This window comes from Lytechinus variegatus, chromosome 9, assembly GCF_018143015.1.
Source record: "Lytechinus variegatus isolate NC3 chromosome 9, Lvar_3.0, whole genome shotgun sequence".
Taxonomy (NCBI): Eukaryota; Metazoa; Echinodermata; class Echinoidea; order Temnopleuroida; family Toxopneustidae; genus Lytechinus; species Lytechinus variegatus.
Genome location: NC_054748.1, coordinates 26460403 through 26480454, shown reverse-complemented (window position 1 = coordinate 26480454; position 20052 = coordinate 26460403). Strand labels below are relative to the sequence as shown.

General features: G+C 38.1%; 1 protein-coding gene across 1 annotated transcript in view; it reads right to left on the bottom strand.

Annotated features, from left to right (window-relative positions):
- The window catches only part of LOC121421573 (proline-rich protein 36-like), a 40798-nt gene extending 26408 nt beyond the window's left edge, over window positions 1–14390 (bottom strand). The window contains exon 1 of the mRNA XM_041616320.1: window positions 13704–14390. Within this exon, the coding sequence (XP_041472254.1) occupies window positions 13704–13895 (192 nt within the window). The 5' untranslated portion in view covers window positions 13896–14390. The remainder of the gene's footprint in view (window positions 1–13703) is intronic.
- Between the last annotated feature and the right edge of the window lie 5662 nt (window positions 14391–20052).

Genomic DNA, 20052 nt, shown 5'->3' with positions numbered 1-20052 from the left:
TACTACCATCGTCATCAACCTCCATCAACATCACCAATACCCCCCCGCGGCGAACCTAGTGTTTTCCAAAGGGGGGGGCAAATTGTTTTGAGGATATTTCGTCCTCGAAAAAAAATTGACAAGCAAAAAAGTCTTCAGCTTCAAAAGAGGGGACACACGTCTGTTTTCATTGCATTTTTACATTACAAATGGATCAGTTGTGGCTCGTCAGGGGGGGGGGGCAGGGGTACATCCCCTGCATGAGTTGTGACTCGTCAAGGGGGCAGTCTGCCCCCCCCCCCCCCCCCCCCCCGGTACGCTAGTGCCCCCCCTTGAGAACCAATACTAAAATCAAGGCAACTCCATAGACGTTCAAACTTCAGTTTTATTCTTGGAATGGGGACAGAATTTCTAAAAGCTGGGGGGTTTTCTTTAAAAAATGTCAGAAAATCGAAAATAAATTGAATCCAGAATCTCAGACGGAGACACCCTCCGGCTAGACAAAGTCTGCAATACCAGACTACGATTCTTTTCCCTCAAGCTCCATGTACATGGGGTCATGTCAGGTCACCGAGCATGCGTCAATCACTTAACGCGGTTTCCGCTGGAGTTCCGAGAAACCAGACAATAACAGAGATGTACCTTGCCGTGACCTGAACAATAAAAGTCGACCTTCTGTAAAAGGACCTTAAACTAAAATTGAGACAGGATCGCATTCAGATATAATCACAATGTCGCATTCAAACTGCAGCTATTTGGTAAATAGTACATATTCACGAAATGCAGTTGCCGTGATCGCTGCATGTATTTGAGCCAAAGTGCAGTAAATCAAAGTCTACCTGGCTACATCGATCACTCAGGTAGATATAATACAAATACACTGTGGAATTATCACATCATAACCGTATTACGCGGGGAATAACGTGAATAAATAAATGTGTTTACTACTGGAGAAGGCAAGTTTATTAATAGACCAATAGCTGTTATAGTAGTCTATGTACAAAAATAAAATTCCGCTGATAACGTTGGCTGTATACAAAGTCATGTATAGTAAAATGTAAATTGCTCGAGTTTTAGAATAATTCCCCACTCGTGGCAACTTGAAAATAGTCCAAACAGAACTGTTCAAAACGTACCCAGCGCGTGTAATAATTATAAATAATGCCTTCAGAAATGTGGAGGTCTTTCTTTATTATCTGCCCTATTATTTTATACCGTTCATCACCGATCGTTAATCATACACGTTCAGGCTGTACACTGTAAAAACTGCGGTGTTGAAACTGACACCAATTGGTGTTCAGAGGACCACACCCTGAGGTGTTAAAATTACACCCTAGAGATTAAACATAACACTAAAGAGTGTAAATGTAACAACAAAAGGTGTTGTAATAACACCTATAAGTGTAAAACTAACACCACCAATATAACACCGGTGTAAAATAACTGGTGTGGTCCTCTATGCACACCGGTTAACACCACAGTTTTTGCTGTGCATAAATTCCCAGCTCATACTTTAGTTGTTGCTATGTCTTACACGCCATCATTTTTCCATCATGAAAGTGTGACAAGCTGTTCTGTAAACATTTTAAATAATCATGTTTTATTTAAGGAAAGTGAACATGTTGAACAAAATATATAGCTTGTGCGAAAACAGAAAAAACACAAAGAAACAGATCAATGAAAGTTTGAAGAAAATTTTAATAAATACTAGTTATGAGCATTTGAAATCTATATCATGTTTGTAATGTAGATCTTCCTATTGGCAATGGGTCAAAGATGTGCGATGTCCACTGATCTGGATAGTATATACATGTATAGATCAGTGGTGATGTCACATGTGAACAACTTTCCCATTACTTTAGTATATATTTTACTTAAAAGGATGGTCCGGGATGAAAATATTTATATCTAAATAAATAGAGTAAAATTCACAGAGCAAAATGCTGAAAAATCATCAAAATCGGATAACAAATAACGAAGATTCCGGTGAAACAGATCGATTCGATGCATGTCTTCATGAATATTAATAAGGTGGGCTGATGATGTCATATCCCCACTAGTTCTTTTGCATTTTATTATATGAAATTATGGTGATTCAAAATGTTTTCACCAAGAACTAAAACAATGACATTGACAACTGCTTATATTAAGTGCATTAGTTATTTATTGCCACAACTTATTTCATCATAATGGAGACACAACATTTACAAATATATAAAAAAATAGAATTATGATTTAATGTAATAACATAATAAAAAGGAAAGTGGGGATGTGACATCATCAGTCCACCTAATAAATATTCATGACGATGTGCATATGACTGTTTTCACAAAATTTTGATAAATTTCAAAATTCAATAACTTCGTTATTTGTTATCCGATTTTGATGAAATTTTCAGCATTGTCTTCTGTGAACTTTACTCTTTTTATTTAGATATAAATATTTTCAGCCCGGACCATCCCTTTACACTGTCCCCTTTATCAAATACTATCAGTAATTCATGATAGGAGGGCATGTAATACGGATTTCCAAAGAATACATTATGGATGAAGAGTTTGTATCACCAGTAAAAAGAGAAAAAAGAAACATTTGAGGATACTTCATAGTCCATCAAAGGAAAATTTGTTCACATGTGACATCACACGTCTCTATCGCATTGTCAATGTGAGGATCTCCATAACATTAGTGATCATACTATTAAAAAATGCTCATAACTTTCTCATTATTTTTCCGATTTTTCGCAAACTTTCTTTGATCTAATTCTTTGATTTATCTGTTTCCACACAAGCCCACTTGTTCCAAAGGTTTTATTGAAATTGAATTGATAGATTTGTGTTATTATATAGATTGGGGAGCAGCTGCTCTCATACATGAATGACGTCATAATTAGAGACTTTAAATATAACTCTTTAATTCTTTAATGGATTTTCATTCACCATTGTTTTCCTCTAATCCGTCTGCTTTTATCAAAATCAACCTATCGATGTTGTACAGTTAACAGATATGTATACCCACCATACGTTAGCGTTTCAAAAAGCAGCATACTGCAGACTTTGCTAAACACCAAAGTGCACTGCACATCGCACGTAGTCATATTATTTAGCAAAGGTGGATTTTAATGAAGAGCGAAAATCACGTCTCTGTCACGTTTCGCGGACCATCGTAGTACTTTTCGTCGGACAACAAAAAAGAGGCTACTTGTACCACATGAATAATATTGATTCAAACAAAAATAACAAATGAAAAGGATGAAAAATAATCGATGACACAGCAAATTTCAGGCCCAATGTGCCTCGTGCCGAATCTTATAATCCTAGCTTTCCTTATTCCAGTAAAATAAAATCATGACTTATATCGGCATGGGTGGCGAACTTCTGAAATTTGTACAGCGGTCTTCATGGCGGCGGGGGGGGGGGTATACGCCTCACCCCACCCCCAAGGACCATACATTTCAGGAAATCGCCATGCAGGCATGCCTCTCGGTCTATAAAGGGAAGTTCACCCTGAAGAAAAGTTTTTGTGTAAAAATAGCAGAAAAAATAATAAAATATATTGGTGAAGGTTTGAGGAAATTCCGTTCAAGATTAAGAAAGTTATTAGAATTTTAAGTTTTGGATTTGTGACGTCATAAGCGGGCAGGTGCCCCTAATATGTTATGTAATATAAAATGCTTGAATAAGATTTCTTTTTTTTTAATGGTTCCCGATTACTTATTTTTGCTTTCTCTTCATGATCGGTTGTGAAATGATACACAAAAGGTACAGTAATAAACAATTTCAATTTTCTGAGAAAATAACATTTCATTTTTTTTTTACCATTCGCTATGCAGGAATGCTGCACGCATATGACGTCAAAAATCAAATAATTGCAATTCTAATAACTTTTTTTTAAAAATTCTTTAATATATTTATATCAAACCTTCGGCAATATGTTGTATTATTTTTTTCTGCTACTTTTACTGTAAACTTTTTTGTCAGGATGAACTTCCCTTGGATACAGTCGAGACGGAATAGAAATCAGAACAGAAGCCGGATACAAGAACAAACCGCGACAGCAGCATTGTCACTCGCGTCACGAGGGAAGCTTTCCTACTTCTCTTCATAAAAATAATACTAAATTCTTAGCAATCTGTTACCGATTCGGGTAGGTAAAAACATACATCAAGGCTTTATGGGGGAGGTGCTACCCATCCATAGTCTGCAGACAAAAATCAATATTGGAACATTAATCAACAGGGGCCCGTTGCAGAAAGAGTTGCAATCAAACGCAACTCTAAAAATCACGCGTAACTTGATTTTCAACCAATCCACAGCGCGCATTTTTGACTTGCGATTGATTTTTTGACTTGCGTTTAAACGCAACTCTTTCTGCAACGGGCCCCAGGTCTGTCTTGTCGAGTGCACAGTTCAGAACAATTCCTGGTAGTGGTGGCGCCAAGGATAGGTGGGGAGTGGGGGGGGGGGTCAACGGAGAGGGGGCATTTGCCCCATAACCAATGCACCCCGATTGAGATAGAAAAATATCTGTTATTTGTAAAAACACTACTAAAACACCGGTGTTAAATTAACACCAGTCTGGTATCTATATCACAGAGAAGTGTTGAAACAACACTGGTTTGGCGTTAAACCAACACAAATTTAGCATTTAACATGTTTAAGTAACACCGATTAGTATTAAACCATCATAGGTTTGATTCTTAACTGGTGGTGTTTCAATGTTTCAAATATACATGTACATACCAGGCTGGTGTGAAACATCAGTGTTTTTGAAGTGTAGTAGGTAATATAGTCTCCAAACATTTGTTTTCTATTGTCCTCCACTTGCCCATCCATAACCAACTTCACGAAAAACTAATATCCCGGTGCCACCACTGGCCCCTTGTATGTTTATAACCTTCCTTGTATTGTTCAGGTCCAGGGTTTGTGGCTGTTAAGATTCCACACTGCAAAAACTCTGGTGTTGATTTAACACCAGCCGGGAATCTATATATGTCCACACCTGAGAAGTATTGAAACAACACCAGTTTGGAATTAAACCGATGCTGTTTTAATACTACTTGGTGTTGTATAAAGTATAAACACCTACCTGGTGTTAGACTAGACCCAAAACGAAACTGGTGTTGTTTAACACTTCTCCGGTGTGAACATATATAGATTCCCGGCTGGTGTTAAGTCAACACCAGAGTTTCTGCAGTGCATGCCTGACCCGGACAACTGACTACCCAAACCAAAAACTAATAAACTATGCAAAACCACATTTAGAAATGTACCCAGCATTCTGACGCCCGAATCTTCATACGCTAATATGGCGTAATATGGACGAAAAACATCACACAATGCTGAAAACGGGGAAACACCCTTTCAAAATGCCCTAATAAATGTAAGCTCTGAAATCTGAAAAAAAAATTGAAACTACAAACCATGTGCAGTTTACTTCCTAGAAACAATGGCATTTTCTCAATTAATATTAGGACTATTTCGCAACTTTTGACAATAACTGCTTACCATAAGGAGAAATAAGGAGCAAAAATATGCATTTTCTTTAACAGGGGGAATTTATACTTCATACGAAAAATGCATATTTTGTACAACGTCACAAATTCCATGAATACAAACTTCAGTCGGGAACAGGCCTTGACGAAAACGTTCCACGAAATTTAATCAAACGAGTAAATTTCATATAATCTTCATTTTCCTTGTATTAATGCTGTTCATAGATTCCTTATCATGCTAAACGCCATATAAATATTAAAAAAGGACTTTAACCAACAGCCATGTTGAGTTGATAGGGCACACGTGTGGCACATAAGGGGCATAGGGCATACAAAATCTACCAGGAAATGGGTCCAAAAATTCATCCGAGGTACTTGTTTACCTTCCAAAGAAACAAATAATAAGCAGAATATTTCTATTTGAATAACTCCATTTAATTTGATAATGATGTGTATTAGTCTGTTTACAAGACCACTTGTAGTTTAATTCATTTATCTTTTAAGCTTAAATCGTGCACATATTAGTAATGAATGCTCAAAGCAGTTATTTTCCAGAAGTTTCTGTTTTGGAAACAGTTTGTGGGTCTTCAATGAGAGCACTGGCGTAAATCCGTGTTGATGTGGGGGGATGACTGAAATATTTTTTTTTAAATCATGTTTTTAGATATGCAAGGAATTGTCATTGATATGTCCAGAGCACTTGGCGTACCGTGGGTCACGGCATGGGGGGGGGGCACCAGCAAAATTGTTTAATCACTGAGCGCGCTCAGTTGTCAGTTATACTGACCTAATAGAGACATTTTAAGGACAATGTCATTGAACGGATATCCATCTCACTTATCAAATAATGCGAGCGCGGAGCGCGAGCTGAAATTTTTTCTTATTCACACCTAAAAAGGGACATTACCATCAAATATGTGTAATCATGATAGGTACCTGTCTCGCTAAACAATGCGAGCGCGAGCTGAAGTTTTCATATATTTTGACCCCAAACAGCGAGATTTTAAGGAATATATTTTAGGACTCCATTAAGAGTATGCATATCTCACCATAGTCATCTAATGCGATTGCCAATTTTATTAGAATTACATCTGAACACATGAAACACTTTTTGTAGTCATTGCAGTCATGATTATCAAACGCATCTCACTAATCAAATATTGCGAGCGCGAAGCGCGAGCTGAAAATTTAGATAAATCAGACCTGAAGTGGGGCATTCTAAGGTTTCTTTGTAGGAATTAACTAGGACATACGTATTTCATTAACCAAATGATGAGAGCGTGAAGCGCGAGCTCCAAATTTTTACCCCCATAGCATGCCCCCTCCCGTAGTTACGCCACTGTATGTCCAAATGGCAAATACCCCTCCAATATTATTATCTCTTTTTTTACCCCATTATGGTTTAATGGTTTTATTAGAGATTACATTCAAAACATTTTGACATTCCATCTTAATCCCTTCCCAAAGACCCCAGCATTGTTAGGACATAAGTAATTCGTTTGGAAATGGTGAACTCGCTCTTTATTTGCATTTTATGATTCAATAATATTTCAGGAAGAATTTTCACCAATATATAAAACAATTATCTCTTGTGGTTTTTTTTCATTTCTTTCGTAAAAATTGGGGGGGGGGGGTGTTTGTACAGGCCACCCCCCTCCTCGAAAAGTGGGGGGAGGACATATCTCCCCATCCCCCCGGGATTTACGCCAGTGAATGAGAGAGAGAAAAAAAGGCGCCTAACTATATAGTACAGTCCTTGTTTACCATTTCTATACCTCATATCAATTTTACACTGACAATGTGAGAATACAAAAAAATATTGAGCAAAAGTTACAAAAAAGACTTATTCAACGTCTGTGTCGTAAGACTAATTTCATCTTTGGAGTTTGGAATTGCTGCAAAATTTATAACCGTATCTCTTGATAAACCATCGATAACCATTGAGTGTTATAATTTCATTTCAATTTTCCCATATCTCTCGAGGACTTTATTTTTTGCAATAGGTCATTTTCATGGAAAACGACCCCCCCCCCCTAAAAAAAAATATGGGCAATTTTCTAGGCCACGATAGTCGCCTGTTGGAGGAAATCCAATAATGCAAAATTCGTTTATATCCACTCCCGGCCGGCCCCCAGGAAAAAAAATAGACAGCAATGTGTCTATGGGGGGGGGGGCACCACAGGAATGGCAAGGGGTGACCGCTGCTACATCGTAAAAAAAGCTGTTTAAAATTTCAAACAAATTGTTCAAGCCAGTCACGCTAAAATTTCAACTCAAAAATATCAAAACAATATTTGAAAAAAAATAAACAATGATTTAAAAAATCAACTTGCTGTATAGAGTGAAGGGCTTTAAAAACGGGCTACGTTTCTTCAGTGGTAAAGATTTATAAAGTAGTGAAAAATGATAAAATAAAAAGAAAAGCGAGAAAGAGTGTTCATTGATGTGCTATTCTATTCACCTGATCTATTCAATTTCTTCTTCCTGCTATGTAAGGCATACTTCTGTAATATCTTGCTTTGAAATCTGCCTATCATGAAAGAAGTGAAAGGTCATTTGACCAAATTGTCCATGAGGTAACAACGAACTGGTCTATTGATAATAAACCAATATCGTCTCACAACGCCCACCCCCCCCCCCCCCCCAAAAAAAGAAATGTTTACGGTCAAGAAAAAAAAAGGATTTAAAAAAAAATAATGAAACATGAGTTTACTGGACAAATTCTATAGCACAATATAGAATTTTGTATCAATAAATGAAAATTTGCTCGCTCGTTTCGTTCGCAGCTTTTAAGAAATATGGCCCCATGTACCACGTCTGACCCCCTTAAATTACGCCATGCACCGCTTTCCAATACTATTTGTATCTTTTTCTCTCCTTTTTTCTCTTTTATCCCACGCCTGAACCCCTTAAATTACCCCATGTACCGCTTCCCGATACTATTTGTATCTTTTCTCTCCTTTTTTATCTTTTATCCCACGCCTGACCCCCTTAAATTACCCCATGTACCGCTTCCCGATACTATTTGTATCTTTTCTTTCCTTTTTCTCTTTACCCCTCCCCCTTATCACCATTCGTAAGGTCACAAGGCGGCCATCCCTACCCAGAAGCGGATCTAGAGGGGGTTGGGGGGTTGCACCCCCCCCCCAAAAAAAAAAATCCGGGGACCATTTTTTTAAATCTTATCTTTTTTAGATGCAAGAAAACGCCATTTTCACACACAGATTTTCAAAAATTTTCCCTACTGTGGGAGGGGGACACCCTCCCCCTCGCTCGCTCCGCTCGCTTGGACTCGGTCGCTACGCTCCCTCGCATACCACCCAACCCCCCCTTTATAAAAAGCTGGATCCGCCCCTGCTACCACCCCTATACTACCTTTAGTTCATATTACAATCTCGTGTAGACATCAACTATTCCACATACCAGCAAGTATAAATATTTCCCATTTTTCTATCATTATAGAATCATTTCTATTTAAGTAATATCGTAAATCACGAAGACTTCCTGGCGTCGCGTGAAAGCTATATTATACATACGTGATTATGAGCATCAATTTATTTTCCATAAGGTGATAAATCAACTTTTCTAAGAAAATGTTTTTTTTCTTTTCATAACGTACGTATGAAGGGCCCCCTAAGCCCGCACATCCAAATTTTATTCGTAATTAAACTTGACTCTCTGATTGGTCCTCGTGTGCCACGTGCAAAAAAATATTAACGAAATTTAGAACAAAAATGTGCGCCTCTAACAAAAGAAGTGCAACTATCATGTTTTTTTTTTAGATTGAAATAGCACATACTTTGGAAAAACTATACGGGTGAGGAAATGCAAAAAAAAAAAATCTTAAAATTCATCTATGAATGCTGCAAAGGTTGTTTGGTCAAAAATTTGTGACCCGGGTCCAGATTAAAATCCATCAAATTTTCTTCAATGGTGAAAACACGCTCAAATAATGTTTGATTGACTGGTGTGACCTTACCAAAGCTCGACAACCGGATACACATAAACCCTTCTACCACGCAGTAGTCCGGTGAATGTAAACACTTCTCAATTTGGGGTCCTCGGTCCGCTGGGGGTGCGGGCGCGCACCTTTCTTTCCTTGGTGGATCCAGCGCAGGGGGAGGGGTCACATCGGTCACATCCATGACCCTGGGAAGGGGGTACTGCGTATGTCAGTTGCCATGGGGCAAGACAACACCCCCTGAAAATGAGGGGGACAAGCAAAAAAATTACTGCTGCCAAACGAGGGAGATTTGGGAGCAATACGCCCCCCCCCTTTTTTTCTTGCTTGTGTGCCATTTTTGTGGGGGAAAATGCATCCCTTTGTAAAAACCTGGATCCGCCCCTGCTTTATTATTTTTTTTTGGGGGGGGGTATAGGCCACTGGTGGCCGCAAGGGAAATTAACAATATTTTGGAAAACAAAAATTAAGGCAAGTGAAGAAATGATATCTACTTTGGTCTAACCATCATAATGCTCTCAAATCACGTTGATATCAAAATTAACATTAGAACCAAGCATTTTATAACCATCGGCGGGGTGGGGAGGGACGTGGGGTTGATGCATAGCGGTGGGCTGGTAGCAGTTCACTGCAGGACTGTTGCCCTATTCTCACTATTACATGTATAATTATCATTCGTATACAGATTACCCATAGTCCCATATACAGAAAACTCTGTCAAATAGTCTGTATATTGGCTAGCAAATTTCTACTACAATTTATACAAAGCAATATTTTGCTATATAAGCAAGTGATGTTACATTAGGGGTGCAGGTGCGGATCCAGGAGGGCCGGGCCGAGCCGGCCCCGCCCCTATTTTTGACAACCTGCAGAAAAAGTGTACTCTTTAACTTGAGAAATAAAAGTAAGAAAGGGGTATTATACCCACGGGTCCGTATTCTGAAGTCGGGTTTAACTTAAACTCAGGTTTAAAGTTGTGGTTTAACTATGGACAGCCAATCGTTACATAATCACTGACAATAGAGATATCATACTTCAGCTCATTCTGCTATCAAATCATTCATAATTGTCTAGGAAGTATAAATAGATGATTGTCTTCACCATCGATGAACCAGGAAAGAGCACAGTGAAAAATTAGAAACATACAACTTACTAAAACTTTTGACACTTTTGGCTTCCCATACTTTTAGCACAGAGTTAGACCGTGGTCTAAGTTAAACCTGACCTCAGAATACGACCCATGATGTGTAATTTACAGCCTCGTAACGTTTTGTTTGAGACATATAATAACGCGCTTAGACTGTACAGTTTTCAGTCAGGTCGGAGTATCAAAAAATTTGAGCTCGCGCTTCTCACTCTCATTATTTAATTGGTGATACTTGTATCCTCTTCATTGATCACTAAAACAGTCCTAATCGAGTCCTTTTTCACGTTAATATAATAAAATTTTGGCTCCCACTTCGCGCTCGCATTGTTTAGTTTGATACATATCTTTGTTCATGATTTAAAATTGCTCAGAATCTCCAGTTCTAAGGACATAAAAATAATATCAAAGAATTTTAGCTCGCACTTCGCGGTCGCATTATATATTAAGACCACATGAGATACCTTATCTTGTTTATAACAATAAAGACTAACATATACTTAAAACTTCAGTCTTTAGTTAGGACTACCCCCTGAACCCCCCCCCCCTCCCCCCAAAAAAATAGATTATAGCGGTCAATCGAGAAAAATATTGATGAAAATATTTTTCGCCCCCCCCCCCCTATTGGCGAAAGCTGGATTCGCCCCTGGGGTGAGCTTTCTCAAAGAAGCCTAAACAAACGCCCATAATACTAGACCAATGTTCTGTAGTTAGTGATTGTTTTGATACATTTTTTTTTCTTACTTGATAATGGTAATAATAATAGAACTCTTAACGGATACATGTAGTCGGATACATTTAACAAGTATACATAATTATGACTTTTAAACCATTTGGGCAGTTCCAAGCAAAAGTGGACATTTTCCAAAAATTTATATTGGCTCTATTTCAAATTTGGATCAAATTTTTCTATCAAAACTCATATGGAATTTCATAAATACAAAAGGGGAGCATAATTAGCCCCCAAAAAATTCCTTACACATCTTACAGGAGAATCCGAACCATACAATAAATTCTATACATGGGACTACATATCTTGTTTTTTTTTTTACTTAATTTCAATTTAACAGAAAACTATTGCTTTTTTGTGAAATTTTCTTTTGGATAATCTGAATGTCATCATCTAACATCAAATCAAACAAAAATTTTAAAATATAAGTTCATCATATGCTGCCCGTGAGTGGATATTTCTCATGTCACTCCGTAACCGTCACTCCGTAACCGGGTATGGGTTTACGCTTTAAGTCATAATTAATGAAATACTACATAAATTTTTTAATGCAATGCAGCATATTAACGCCAGAACAACATAGAATCCAATCAATATATCAAAATTATGATAGCAATTCAAAATTCACAGCGTTTGAGCGATATATTTTCTCCTCAAATATGCATGTCCATTTTGCGTCACTCCGTAACCATGATTATGAATATTCATATCTCATTAATTCAGTGGATCAAAATAATGAATTCTATTATTTTGAAAAGTGGGTTTCACCAACTTCTATCAGGTACCATTTTTTTCCAAATAACTATTCAAATATGGGTGATATCTTTGTTTGAATGCAAAAAAGTTGCCTCTGAATGTCACTCCGTAACCGTGGAAGTGCCCATTTATAATCCTCATTATCATCATTATTACTTTTGTTGGCATTATGTAAGTTATTGTCATCGTCATCATCATTAATCATCAATACTTAGCACATCTTGTGTTACTATCAGTTATTATCATCATAAATTCATCATCATCATTATTTATTATAATTATTAGTTTTTTATTACCAATTTGGCTTATAGGCTATATTCAAGCATCATAATCATCATCATTATCACCTTCATCAACATCAACATCATCATCAACAACACCAGTCATCACCAATCTTCATCATTATCACCTTCATCATCATCATCATCGTCACCATCATCATCATCGTCACCATCGCCATCATCATCATCGTCATCATGCATTAACAAAGACATTTGGGGACCAATAATGTACATAAGAAATGAAAGATATATGGCCTACAAATAACCCTTTGTCATTTGTCTGTGCTATACACAAACTCATATCCAAATGTTTGAGTAGCATATACATATAGATCTGGGCCAATCTTACAAAGAGTTGCGATTGATCCGATCAATCGCAACTATGGAAAGCCAGCAAAGTCAATGAAATGCGTGTTTGTTCAAAAAAATTCTAGATATGAATGTATATCCATAAAGTCATTGATTTCTTGACAATTTTGTATGATTTCCTTTGTTTACAAAGGACATTTGTACATTTTTTTGGTAGAAAAAAATATGACACTGATGGATTTCCATAGAGTTACAATTGATCCAATCAATCATATCTCTTTTTAAGATGGGGCCCAGGTGGATGTTTCATAAAGCTGTTCGTAACGGGTTACGAACAACTTTACGCATGACTGGAACATATTCTTAGGTCATTACTCAATTAAACAGGGATATCACATAGCACAAGAAAGGATCACCAGTTGTGCGTAAAGTCATTCGTATCTTACGAACAGCTTTATGAAACACCCACCAGGAATATCTCTATAGTTTTGACAGGATTTGCTGCACTTTATTTCAACACATTCCGATTCAGTGTCAGACCAAAGTTATAAAAAAATGTTCACAAAAATGTACACAATATACCATCAATTCACAAGCTATCCTATAGATTATGTTCGATTAAAAAAAACAGTACATCTATTATATAATATCTTTGATCTTCAGTAGGAATATGTTACAGGATTAGGAATATATAGGAATGTGCATTCACGTACAACATTAAAGGTCTATGACAGACAATTAATAACGATCTATTATAAACAAAATTGTAATAGAGTAGGCCTACTGGACTAATGTGGGTGTGGGTGTGTATAAACAGACTGTATGAGTGTAGCTAAAAGTAAACAAAGAAATCAATCATTTGTATTTCCTAAACATTAATCAGAAGGCCTAAACCTTCGTCTTATTCTTAGCACATGAGCAAATGTAGGGTATTCAGTTATTCACTAATCGTATATTATTTCCAGAAACAAGTACAATACAGTAATTTCAGTGTCGTGCGGTTGTAGGCGAGCTACCTAGGCTTCGATTGCTGCGAACAAAGCATTACTCACCATCTTCTTGAGGTGGTGGCTGCGTCGCGGCCCCGGAGTGTCGGGGGAAGTGGTCGACTCGATATCGCTGTTGTCAACCGGCTCTTCTTTCACGTGCAGTATATCAAATTTTGCAGATTTGTGTGGCATTTCACCATTTTGCTGTTCCTCGTTTAAGACAGTAGTGGATATGGTCATCACTTGCGGCTTCATGGCTATGCCATTAAATATAATCCAAATAAACGTACGCAAGTGTAGTACTAGGAAAACACAAGCGCGTCGTGCTTCACTCAAAACTATAATACCCGGTACGGTCTCAGCGTGTAATATAACGTAATATTACATGGAAAAAGCGAACGGAGCTCCGGTCTGAAACACACACACACAAGTCACGGTCATTCAATATGCACATCCGGGTAGGGTACCCAAACTCGTCTAACGAATATCCGCGATCATTAAAACGGTCGATAATACGGTCAGTTAACCATTTCCCTTGAAGTATATTGAAAACACAAAGGAAGGATCATGCCAATGTCCCTTTTTGGGTCAAACAATCGATCTGGATGCTCTGTCTGGATGATAAAGGTCTATAGCTACACAAAAGAAAGCGAACTGACTAAAATAAGGAAGCTCGATAGTTGATTATTGTTGCCTCCTCGCCCCCGCTTTTTCCAGTCAAGTGATCTTTTTTGTGTGACTCAATAGTAAATCGAATAGATCACATATGAAAAACTTGTTTTTTTATGTGAGCATTAATCGCAGTGGCGGGGTGGACTTTGCTTTGTGCCGACAGTTTATGGTCAGACCGCAGGTCCCTATGCTAATGAGCAAAAAGGCCAGATTCATCCAAATCATCTCGTGGCTGAATCCTCTGGCTTGCGAAATCTTGTGATTCGTGAGATTTTCTTTCTCTAAGAATTTACCTGTTTTATCCTCAAGTTATATAAAATATTATTGCACCATCATATAGAGTAAAAGTTACTCTTTCATATTGGTCATTTATTTTGTATACAATATTTTGTTAAATAAGTAAATTTCTGGCCTGAAAGTGTGCCTCGAAAATGAATTTTCTTCCTCTGTTTTATTTTGCAAATTGTGCAAAACTTTTAATTTTGAGCCTCAATGATATCCATATCACCATAAAGCTGAACTCCTGTACTTTCTCACAATGCCACTCTTGATATTCGGCACCTTTTAATCGGGTCAAGATTACACTTTTCCCACCAAGGTACAAGACGAGATTTCTGAAATTTTGTACTTGCATGAAATCCAGAGTCCTGATTGGCTGGATAAGGTTCACAGAACAACAGGCGCGGGGTATTTGAGGAGATTACCACATGGGAAGTGTGACCTTCCCACGTACCCTGGCACTGGAACCGTTGGAATTTGCCACTGGGTGGTCTCTTTGACCAATCAGAGTGCAGTATTCTTGTTTTTAAACTGCTTTATGTACTTGGCAAATGAAAAGTGTGATCTTGACCCGATTAAACCAATTCTTATTTTGAAACCTATATCATTTCAAAGCATACATATTCAGCTTTATCATGATATAAAAATCATTTGGGCTCAAACATAAATAAAGTGTGAAAATAGCAGCTTTTGTCAGGTGAAAATATTTATTTTGTAGCATATTTTTGATCAAAAATTTAACCTATATTACAAAATCTTTGAATAAATCCAAACACATGACCTAAAAGAATGATTCTTCTTCTTTACAATGGTACCAAATTCATGAAATTCGATGCACAATTAGAGCAGCAATGACCGAATGAAAAGAGGTGTTTTGGTCCGCATCAAGCTCATTAAATATGCAAAACAACTCAAGTCATGAATATCACTTGGATGAAAGAAGCCACTTTCTTGGGACCTGCAGTCTGACTGTTTATGGTTTGAAAAGCCGATATCGCATTTTAACAAGAGATAGAGGGCGGGGGGGGGGCACTAATTCGACGTTTATTTTCGGATGTACATGTACGCATACGTGCCCATGATCCTAAAATTGGTTCTAGTTTGCCTCTTTTTCCCCTCTACAGGAAGTGCATATTTTTGCCAGAGAAAGATACCAGGATATTGTTATATCCGGTAAGTGGGGATGGGCAGAGACTAAGTCATCGAATTATAATAGTCTATATATGCCCAATAAGTTCAATGTCTGCATGCAGGTAAGCAATCCTCTTCGATTGTCCCTCACCCGCCACGCCACTTTTTATTTTGCTCCATGTTGCCGATGTACTATTCCAGGATGATCCGGAGATGATCAGTGCTCTTTGAAAATCCTTCACTCGAGTTAAAGAGGTCTGAATGCACAGCCTACAATGATTATTTTGTGTATACTGAAGGACACAAAGCAAGTTTAATGTGTGCTAGTCTTTGTGTGAAGACCCACTTGTTGATCAACTTCAATCAGGGTCTGTGTCTGCAGACTAGGATGACATATACCTGGGGGGTGTTTCATCAATATTTTTGTCCGACAAGTTGTCAGATCTGACAACTTTCCTGGATTCTGATTGGTTGAGAAGCACTGTTACTATAGTAACTGTCGGATAAAACAGGACTTGTCGGATAAAACGTCTGACAAGTCCTTTCATGAAACGCCCCTCCTCCTCCCCCTTGCACCCTATTCCACCCCCCCCCCCCTCTCTCTCTCTCTCTGAGGTCAACGAAGGATTGGAGGGAAATCTACTAACTATCGGGGGGGGGGGTGTAAACGAAACAGAAACGAAATGAAGAAATTGAAAGGAGTAAAATAAATAGATAGATAGATTAGATAGATAAATGGGAGCGAAATCAACATTAGAATGAAGTTTCCAAGGAAAAAACGAGAATTGATAAAAAATAAGAAATTGTGGGAGCAAGGGATAGAAAGAAAAATTCAAGCAAGAAAGAAAGAAAGGGAAATAAAGCAGGAATAACATAAAAAAGAAGACATTTAATGAAAGGAGGATGAAAATACGTAAGAAGAGAAAATGAAAAGGGGACGAGAAGGAAAGAAGAGATAAAGGAGGGAGAAAGGCAACGAAAGAAAGATAAGGAAATGTTAAGAAGAGAAAAGAGCGAAAAAGAGAAAGAAGACCCATGGAATTTCTAGTTAGACAAAATTGGGAAGAAAATTAAGAGAGAAGAGAATACTTTAAAGAGAAGAAAGAAAATGAAAGGGGGTGGTATCTAATTTTTATCGACCCCAATTTTTTGGGTGATAAATTGATTTTTTTCCTCTTCTCGCTTTCCATTGATTATCCTAGATTTGTAAATGAACACTTATAGTTTATAAATGAAATACATAATGAAATTTTTTAAATGAAATGTCATGAAAGACTGTGATTTTTTCCTTTTACCCGAGTCGTATTTATAAATAATTATACAATGTTTCCGATTGCTGTAATTGTTACGACTTGTAATAAGTATTTATAGAGTGATCGAGATGATGGGTTTTATTGAAATCATGTCTCTCATATAATTATGCCAATATGGAGAAAGTTAGAAATTGCAATAAACTTATTTGAATATATTCTATTTCTATTGTTATTCGATGTATTTTCAAAATATATATTTTTCTGAAATAAATATTTTTGGCAGCCCCCCCCCCCTCCCTCAGTTCAGGTCCCTAGAATATGCGACAGACCAGTAGACCTACATTATATACACCGCTGGAAGTCTGGAAGACAACTTAAATCGTGAGGTACAAAGGTTAGGACAAATTCGGTTGTTTTACCGAGAACTGTACCATGACCGCAGAAAAATAGGCCTAAAAGTGTAAAATCAATATAGCATTTGCATAAACGCATTTCCCTTTTCTTCTTATCTCATTTTTTAATGGAAAATGTACACTTGGTAGAGTAATCGCCAACACATGACAAGAAAAGTTCACGATTTCCCGGGGAATTTCTACGAACACCAACCACTAACGTAACAACTTTGAACAGCGCAAATCATGCCCCTAAAATTAGCTGGTATACTTCCCTCCTGGTATTATGTTCAGAGAAAGTGTCATTTGATGACGTATTTATGTAAATGAATCTGGAAGTGGTTCTTACCGTTTGGTCTTCCCCTGGTACATTAGCGTGCATACGGAGCCAGAGGGGGCAGGGGGCAGACTGCCCCACTGACGAGTCACAAGACGTGCAAGGGACGTATCCCTGTCCCCCCCCCTGACGAGTCAAAACTTATCCCTGACGAGCTAAGTGGGACCATCCTTTGAACTTGAAGACTCCCCTTTTTTTGCTTGTCAATTTTTTTTCTGGTGCGAAATGTCCTTTACTTGCGGTTGAAGCCCTTGAAGACTTTTTTTCTTGTGACATGATAATGCATAAGCATGAATGAGGACTTAAGTGTCGTCTATAAAAAGAGTACCTTCCACACTAAATAGACCGGGGCGGTTCACGGGGATGGGGGCGCATTGCCATATTATGCAACCTTTTAAGAAATCAAAAAGAGAACGGGGGTAGGCAGGGACCGCAGAAGTATTTTGAAAAGTGTCATATTATAGGGTCGGGATGAGGGGCGGGGGTATGACCATGCAAAAACACAACCAGATGGTAATTTTGACGTTTTTTGTTCACGTTTATTGAAAAAAATAATAATAATGATGGCGGTTGACCCCCCCCCCCCCCCGGCTGCCTCACCGCTTTTCCATGGTCCCTGAGATGAGAGTCCTACGAAATGTGTTTGAAATTATATCCATCATTTTATTGAGAAAATGACGTGTATTTATTTTTTTAAATTTGTATTCGATTGTCCCTCTGTAACAATATAAAGGGCCACCCCTAAACCCAAAGTCAGAAAACCATAATCAAACTTATTGACGTGCACGTTCTAAGGATGTCGACAAAGTTGAACCTAGTTGGTTTCCGACTTTCCCCGTGCAACTGCACTGATTACTTTCCCTGCTGTGCATCTGTGGCTCACAGGTATTAGGGGTGGTGGGGAGAAGGGGGGGGGAGTTGTTCACCATTCCAACTCAATAACCACAGGGAGTGGGGAATGTTCATATTTTATTCTGTATTCAGTAAAAAAATTGTAATGTAGTAACAAAGACAATAACTACAGTCAAACCTGTGTTGGTGGCAACCAGCCTATCGTGACCACTAAAACCGCTTCCCATGGAGGCAGATTGTGTATTTAAGAACCTGTCTATACCAGCCACTTGTCTATAAAGGCCACATTTTGTGTTTCCCTTGAGTGGTCACTATAGACAGGTTTCACTGTATATGTACAAGTCGATATCGTTATTAACGGGGGGGGGGGAAGTTTGTCATATCATGCCCCTAATAAATATGGTCACTACGCATATACTGGTGAAGACGTACAATACACCCATCTTTTCCTTTTTTTCCTTCTTTTTATTAAAGAATAGGGAAAAAACAACGAGAAGACCTAATAAAAACATCTCATTTCCCCTAATCTGCTGAACTAAATGGGTCACCTTTTCAATTATTGATCTACCATGCAGCGGGCAAGGCATAAACTCTTCCGAAATACCGACATACTGGAGTAATTCTGATTTTTTTCCCCTGATTTTTATTGGCAGTGATTTGACCTAACGACACCACTCCCCCCCTTTTTTTTTTGGGGGGGGGTGCACTGTACGTGAGTATGGGATGTCACTCGGTCTCTTTCTTTCCAGGCCTGGTAAAGAATTCATTACTATTGTTTGAGGGGAGGAGGGGGGGGGGAGAGAGCATGCCGACAGAGAGACACAATAGGCATATCATTATTCGTTTATTATATAAAATAGTACAATAACGCAGTTCTTGTAGACTTGTACAGCGCATATCACATTAGGCTATGCCATAACGTCCCTATATGTGCTTCCAAAAGACTTGGATATTATTACCCTGGCTTTAGCCCCGCAGCCTTTTACAGCGCGGTGGCATTTCAAGGAAAAAATCCTGCCAGGTACCCATTCACCTTATACCTGGGTTGAGTGCAGCACAATGTGGATGAATTTCTTGCTGAAGGAAATTACGCCATGGCTGTGATACCAATAACGTTCAATTGCCTAAACTACCCTTTATAGGACCTTTTTTATTTGAAAACATTATTGCCTTTCCTCCAGTTGAAAAAAGGAGCTGAGACTCTATGGCAGGCGCGGATTTGGGGGGGGGGGGGGTGGGCTTTGGGGGACTGAAGCCACTCCCTCCCAAAAAAAAATCCGACCAAAAAGTTGTTCGACCACCAAGAAAAAAAATATCTATGTATTGAGTGGGTCTTTTTTGTGTATATAATACATGTATTGATTAATGCAGTATTCCATTCTTTTTATCAAGTGCTCTAACATCAGAGTTTTTACTACCCAAATTAGCTTTTTAAAGTGCGAGTACTAGGACCTATATTAAGTCTGTATGATCTCCTGTGCAGTTATAAAAGTTAG